Source organism: Empidonax traillii, unplaced genomic scaffold (genome assembly GCF_003031625.1).
Source record: "Empidonax traillii isolate 1590-97213 ecotype Southwest subspecies unplaced genomic scaffold, ASM303162v1 scaffold2086:size66821, whole genome shotgun sequence".
NCBI lineage: Eukaryota > Metazoa > Chordata > Aves > Passeriformes > Tyrannidae > Empidonax > Empidonax traillii.
The window spans coordinates 25,524-32,807 of NW_020957279.1; the positions used below are offsets into that span (position 1 = coordinate 25,524).

At 61.4% G+C, this 7,284-nt stretch overlaps 1 protein-coding gene across 7 annotated transcripts in view; it reads left to right on the forward strand.

Annotated features, from left to right (window-relative positions):
• Positions 1 to 7,284, forward strand: part of PUF60 (poly(U) binding splicing factor 60) — a 19,043-nt gene that overhangs the window by 5,243 nt on the left and 6,516 nt on the right. For 2 of the 7 annotated variants that reach the window (XM_027909373.1, XM_027909372.1), the window contains exons 3-5: positions 1,861 to 1,950; positions 2,869 to 2,919; positions 7,175 to 7,267. In XM_027909373.1, the coding sequence (XP_027765174.1) occupies positions 1,861 to 1,950; positions 2,869 to 2,919; positions 7,175 to 7,267 (234 nt within the window). Of the gene's footprint in view, positions 1 to 59; positions 156 to 1,860; positions 1,951 to 2,868; positions 2,920 to 2,957; positions 3,241 to 7,174; positions 7,268 to 7,284 lie in introns of those variants that run through there. The other 5 variants (XM_027909377.1, XM_027909379.1, XM_027909378.1 and 2 more) reach the window with 5 other exon arrangements.

Genomic DNA, 7,284 nt, shown 5'->3' on the forward strand with positions numbered 1-7,284 from the left:
AGGCAGGGACAGGTCACTCCACGAGGACAGTTTTCCAGGAGCACTTTGTGTTTCCTCAGGGGACGGAGTCCATTAAGATGGAGAACGGGCAGAGCACGGCAGCGAAGCTGGGGCTGCCCCCCCTCACCCCAGAGCAGCAGGAAGCTCTCCAGAAAGTGAGTAAATCCAGGGGGGAATTTGCTGTTTGGGCTTGGCTTTGTTTGGGGAGGGTTTGGTTTGGGGGAGTTGTGTGTTGGGTTTAAAGAGCCTCTGCCACCGGTGGGGCCAAAGGGAACAGGAATTTGAGTGGGATCATGGCCCTCCTGGGGGTCCCACGGTCACATCTGTGCCCAGGAATTACTTGTTCCAGTCTGGAGTTCGTGGATATTTTTGGGAGCATGATGGGGATTCACTGTTGGGTTGGGAGAGTGGTTTTAGTTTGAGAAATAAATAAGATCAGAAGTGTAAATCAGCTGGCAGCTGTGGGATAGTGTGGGAGTGCCACAGAGGAGCATCCAGGATTGGGATTGGGATCTGCTCCAGAGCACATCCCAGAATATCTATATTTCCTTATGCTCTTCCTGGGATGTGCAAAGAGCCCCAACATCAGAATTCCAGCCCATTCCCATCAGCACAGTTACATCCAGCTCCCATCTCCTGTTGTTGGTGCCATCCCACACAGCCAACTGTCCTGCTGGGATGAGCCAGGCCTGGGAGTGGGGAAGGGAAACACCTCCAGGGAATGCGGGAGCTGTGGGATAGATGCCTTGGAACAGGCACAGGAGTGGGGATGAGGGTTCCCTGGCACGAAGCCCCTGTGCCAGCACCGCTGGAAGCTCCGGCTCTGCCAGACTGGGAGAGACTGAAAGAAATCCCAAATGAGCCTCGTTGTGCAGGAGGAGCCAAGAGGAACTGAGGAGTTCAGGGAGCAGATCCAGAGGGGAGAGCTGGAGTGCTCAGGGAGCAGATCCAGAGAGAAGAGCTGGGATGCTCAGGGAGCAGATCCAGAGAGAAGAGCTGGGATGCTCAGGGAGCAGATCCAGAGGGCAGGACTGGGGTGCTCAGGGAGCAGATCCAGAGGGGAGAGCTGGGATGCTCAGGGAGCAGATCCAGAGGGCAGGGCTGGGATGCTTAGGGAGGGGATCCAGAGCAGGACTGGGATGCTCAGGGAGCAGATCCAGAGGGCAGGGCTGGGATGCTCAGGGAGCGGATCCAGAGAGGAGAGCTGGGGTGCTCGGGGAGCAGATCCAGAGGGCAGGACTGGGATGCTCAGGGAGCAGATCCAGAAGGGAGAGCTGGGATGCTCAGGGAGCAGATCCAGAGAGGAGAGCTGGGATGCTCAGGGAGCAGATGCAGGACAGAGCTGGGATGCTCATGGAGCACATCCAGAGGGCAGGGCTGGGATGCTCAGGGAGCAGATCCAGAGGGCAGAGCTGGGATGCTCAGGGAGCAGATCCAGAGCGGTGCAGGTGTGCTGAGAGGGGAGATGCCAGTGCAGGGGTGTCCGTGGGGAGGTGGAGGCCCTTCCCTTCTCTGTGCAGACGTTCTGTGGGAGGAGAGCACTGGAGGAGGCCGTGCCCGCCCTCGGCCCGCCAGGTAAGGGGCTGTGCTGGGCTGCGAGGGCGGAGGAGGGAATGCCGAGCTCCTGTGCCGGGCTGCGAGGCTGGAGGAGGGAATGCCGAGCTCCTGTGCCGGGCTGCGAGGCTGGAGGAGGGAATGCTGAGTCCCGGTGCATGCTGCTCCCCCGCGCTCCCGCCGCGTCCCAGCCCCGGGTGTGGAGCTGCCGGCAGCGCTCGGGGCCGGGCCCCTGCGGGCTCCGGGAGCCGAGGAGTGGACGCAGGAGCCGTTCCCGGCCCCCACAGCCGCCGTGTCTCCCCGCAGGCCAAGAAGTACGCGATGGAGCAGAGCATCAAGAGCGTGCTGGTGAAGCAAACCATCGCCCACCAGCAGCAGCAGCTCACCAACCTCCAGGTGAGGGCCCCCCCCGGGCCGCGCCCTCTGCCTCGTGCTCCCCCCGACACCGTGGAGTCCGCAGGGCCCTCGGAACCAGAGCACAGCCCCGAGCCTGCAGCTCGCCAGGGCACCCCCGTCCTGCTCAAATTGCCCCCAGATTCGCTCACGCCAGGAGGAAATTGTTCATTCCTCCCCTGTCGATGACCCTTCTTGAGGTACAAGAAGCCAAAGGCTTTGCCCTGGGTTTCACTTTCCGCTTATTAAGGTGGTGAAGCCAGAGGGGATCCTGGGAACAGTGTCCTGTCACCATCTCCTGCGCTTGAGGGAGGGTCCCTGTCCCCCCCCCCCTCCACGTCCCAATCCTGCCCTGTTTCCCTCCCCTGCACTCAGGTGCTTTCAATCCTGGAGAAGTTCCGTTGGCTGTTCCTGCTCCTGCTGGAATGCCTGTGCCAGGAGAACCCTTACCTGGGGTTTAACCTCCCCTCCTTCAGAGGCTTCTGGAACACGTCTGGCCGCCTTCACTCCGAGTCAGGAAGCCCAAACTGACAGCTGTGTCCGAGGAATCCCTGTGGATGTGCTCCGAGGCCGCTCGGGGCTGTGCCTGGTTCTGAGGGTCTGCTCTAGTTGAGGGGCTCCTTTAAACGCTGGGGGTGAACCAACGCCAGTGGTTGCAGAGGTCTCTATTGCCTTGAGTCCCCCCTGGGATCCCACCCTGCTTCCCGAGACAGTGGCAGCAGCACGAGCCCACCCTGGCCTGGTGGGACCGGACTCGGCAGGGTCCCGGCGCCGGACAGTCCTGGGGACCAGGCAGTGAGGGCCGAGGAAGGAGAGGCCTCTCCGCAGGTGCCCCTGCGCCGCCGCTCTGCTTGAGTTTGTACAACAGCCGTAGTAATGCTCAGCTCCAACAGACTGAACTCTGTCTTTACTGTCTTTCAGATGGCAGCAGTGACAATGGGCTTTGGAGATCCTCTCTCACCTTTACAATCGGTCAATAGACATATTCACTTCTTCTGGGGCATTGTCTTAGTCAGGGCCTAGCGTGGGGACGTTCGTAGTGGTGCCAATGCTCTTGTCCGCGCCCAGCACAGCCCTCCCACCTCCCCACCCGTGCCGGACACGCCCCGGAGCAGAGCGAGGTGTCCCTGCCCCGAGAAGACCCCAGGCTGTGCAGTCTGCGGGGACACTGGCACTCGGGGGCACAGACAGCTTTAGATTTCCACCAGTTCTGAACACACCCGTGCAATGGTGGGAGCTGCATTTCTAGGGATGCCGCAGTTCTGAGGTCCCGACCTAAAACTAACGGCCAAGGTAACGCACAAAGGGGCGACTTGTTGTGGAACGACCTCCCAGCGCCGGGGCCCGGCAGCCGCGGGGCCGGGGAGGGCAGAACGGGGCGTAGCCCAAGTGCCACACTCTGCTTCCTGTGCATGGTCCAGACTAGGGGAACGTGGCACGTTCCGAGCGCAGCAGTGGCAGGACGGAGGTGGCAGAACCCCAGGGATGCCCAGAGATACCCCTGTGGTCCTTAGGGCCGGTTCTAACTGGAGGCCACAAGGAGCTGAATGACCTGGGGGTGATCTGTCCCCTCCTCTTTCCGAGAGGACAAAGTGCCCCGTGACTCCTCCCTGCACACAAGAGGTTCAGTTGTGCACTCGTTTGTAAATACCTTCCCATCTTGCTGGAATATGGGATTTGTGCCTGGTGTCAAATGCAGCCCGAGGTTTGTGCTCCAGAGGAGGAGGGCACTGAAGGGAAATCCCTGCTCTCCCTCCCTCCCTTGGCAGCGGGTGGTGTGGCAGTGGGGAGCCAGAGGGGATCTTCTGGGCAGGGGGTGAGTTTGGAATGGGCTGCATGGATTTGGCAGAGCTGGTGTCTGAGCCCTCGTGCCCAGGAATCCCCCCATCTGTGGGGCTGCTGCCCACAGCAGGACTGCAGCAGTTTGGGGTTTGGCTTGTCATTCCCAGCTGGGCACAGCCGAGGTGGCACAGGAGAGGTTTAATGGCTCATTGTCTCCAGGGCACAGACTGTGACCCCTTTTCCTCAGACATTCCTCCTTCAGGGAGTCAGAGGCTGCTGCTGGACACAGCCCAGGAGCAGGAATGGGATATGGGACCCTGGTACGGGTCAGAGCAGTTAGGATACCCCTTCCTCGAGAGGTGCTTCATCCCAGAGCCCACTGGGAATGCACAGAGTGCAAACAGTCTCTGTCTAGAACTTTCCTGTTCCCAGGTGTGTCCCCAGTTCCTCTGGGAAGGCAGCACAGCCTGAGCTCCCTGTCATGGGTCTCGGGGCTTCCTGTGGGCTCAGTGCTCCCTCCACGTGTCACAGCACGGGATTCCCACTCCCTTCACCGTTCCCTGGCTCGTGTCACAGTTGGTGCTCGGGGTGGGGGTTGTGCATCACCTGCTTTGGTTAAAGGAGCACCCCGAGGTGGTGGTCTGGCCTGTCCTTAAAAGAACCTCCCAGATCCCTTAAGAGCAGCCTCACACAGTTATAGCTGGGAGCTGCTGTCTGGCTGAGGCTGCAGGGGCTTAAACCCTGGTTTTAGGAAACTGAGAAAGAGTGAAACCAGCTTTGTGGGGCGGTGAGAGCAGGGAGGTTTCCAGGCAGGAGTCCTTGGCTCTGAGCTGTGCTGAGCTCAGGGCATCACCCCCCCCCCCCCCGAGGCTCCTGCTGATGACACCCCAGAGTCGGCACTGCCACCCCAGCTCTGCCTGTTGTAGGTCCAAAATCCCAGGATCACTGAGTTTGGAAAAGCCCTCTGAGATCATTGGGTCCACCCTGTGCCTGATCCCTACCTTGTCCCTAGCCCAGAGCACTGAGTGCCACATCCAGGCATTCCAGGCATGGGGACTCCTCCACCTCCTGGGCAGCCCCTTGCAATGCCTGACAGCCCTTTCTGGGAAGAAATTCCTCCTGATGTCTGAAAATCCAAGTCCTCTTCGCTTCCCCACCTGGTCTTTAGGGTCCCTTTAGGGTAAGGGGGGGGGTTTTCTCCTTGGAGAGGCCCCTCCCTGGGACACCTGGCAGGAGACTGGGAATGGCTCTGACTCCCTGAACAGGCACACTGAGGGGATTTTCCTGCTCCAAAGCTGGGAATGTGCTGGAGAACCTGGGACACACCACATGCCATAGGTCCTCCTGGTCACTGAGTGCAGAGTAAAGAGAGACCGGCCAGGTGGGGCCAGGAAACCCTGAACCCAGGCAAGGGGCAGCTGGATGTCACCTCAGGGGTTAATGTCACCCCTGGAAGAGCAGTTGGGCCTTAATGCCACCTCAGGGGCGGAGTATGGGTTTAGTGTCCCCCCAGAGGCAGCAGCACAGGGTGAGGGCCATCCCTGTTTGCAGTGTCCTGTATGGAGTGACAGGAGCTGAACCCCCCCAGTTTGTTTCCTCCTGAGGCCGGTGCCAGTGCCCTGTGGGTGCCACAGGGAGCAGGATCCCTCAGGCACAGTCTGTGTCCTGTGGGTGACTGTCCTAGGGGAGCTCTCCCTCCCCTGGGGCTGAACATCCCCAGGCATGGCAGCAAATCATCCTCCTGCAGGCCCTGAGTGCAGCCCCTCTGCCTCCAGGCTCCTCAGACAGGGCAGGGCACCCCAAAAATCGTTCTTGAGAAGGCCGAGTGCACACCCTTCAAGCCAGGGTTCCCCAGATCCAGCAGAGCTCCTGGGATTGTTAAGGCATCCCAAAAATCATCATCCTCTGAAGTCCCTGTTTGCAGCCGTGGCAGAGCTCCCGTGCTCGTTAAGGCATCCCAAAAATTGTCCTCCTGAAGGCCCCCCACCCTGGGGGTCCCCAGATATGGCAGAGCTCCTGTGCTTATTAGGGCACCCCAGAAATCATCCTTGAGAAGTCCCTGGTTGCAGCCCCCCCTGCCCCCAGGGTGCTGCTCATGGGAGGGGATGCTCTGAGCTCTGTCTGTGGTGCTGGGCAGGGCCAGAGGCTTCACCACCTGCTTCACCTGCTCTGCTCCAGCCCCTCCCTGCCCAGGTGTGTCCCCCTGTCCTGGAGCCATCCCCACACCCAGAGGCAGTCACTGATCCAGCCCCATTCCCAGAACTGGGCGTGTCCCCAGGGCAGCAGCTGCTCTAGAGCTGGCCTGGGGGTGCCAGCCCCGAGGGACACGCTGTGCTCTGCTTTTGGGATCCCTGCTGTAAGGGCTGGCTGGATGTTTCTGGCAGATTTAGGAGCCAGTAGCACAGAGACCCTCAGAGCAGCACCCCGGTGTTGGGGCTGCCCAGTGCAGCCAGCGCTGCCAGGCAGGGCTGAGAACTGGCACCACACCCTTCCCAGGAGCCCCACTGAGCCACTGGAGGGTTTTGCTTTGCTGTTGAGCCGTGGAAGTGGTTGCCCAGTGCTGGATCTCAGAGTGCTGGGGTGGGGGGTGCCGTGGTGCCGGAGGGAGCGGGGAGGAGGTTCCCAATCCCAGACCCTTCTCTGCCTGGGCGGGCGGGGGGCGGGAGTGACTCTGGATCTCTTGCTGTCCCTCTTGGGGGGAGGGGGAGGAGTGGGAGGGGTTCTCCCAGAGCTGAGCCCTTTGCTGCCTGGAAGGGCAACTGAAGTGATTCCCTCCTCCTGCAGGCGTGGCTGGAGATGTGATCAGGCTGGGGGGGGAGGCCCGACCAGTGGGGCCGCAGACGTGTGTGAGCCGGGCTTTATCCGCTCCTGCCCTGGGACTGAGCTGGGCTTTTATTCTGGGAGTGAGCTGGGCTTTATCCACTCCTGCCCTGGCACTGAGCTGGGCTTTATCCACTCCTGCCCTGGCACTGAGCTGGACTTGATCCACTCCTGCCCTCGGACTGAGCTGGATTGCTCCAGTGCTGCCCTGGAACGGAGCTGGATTGATCCAGTGCTGCCCCAGGACGGAGCTGGATTGCTCCAGTGCTGCCCCAGGATGGAGCTGGATTGCTCCAGTGCTGCCCCAGGATGGAGCTGGATTGATCCACTGCTACCCTGGGACGGAGCTGGATTGCTCCAGTGCTGCCCCAGGACGGAGCTGGATTGCTCCAGTGCTGCCCCAGGATGGAGCTGGATTGCTCCAGTGCTGCCCCGGGACCGAGCCGGGCGGATCCGCTCCAGCGCCCTGTGCAGCGAGCAGGGAAATCCTTCTGATCCTCGTGTGGCCGAGCTGCGGCCCGGCCGGAGCTGTGCCGGGGTGGTCCTGGGAGGGCAGAGGAGGGGAGGAGGTCGCGGTGTCCGCGTGCCCCCCGGCCCTGACCGGGCAGTCCTTGTCTCGCTACAGATGGCGGCTCAGAGGCAGCGGGCGCTCGCCATCATGTGCCGGGTCTACGTGGGCTCCATCTACTACGAGCTGGGGGAGGACACCATCCGCCAGGCCTTCGCCCCCTTCGG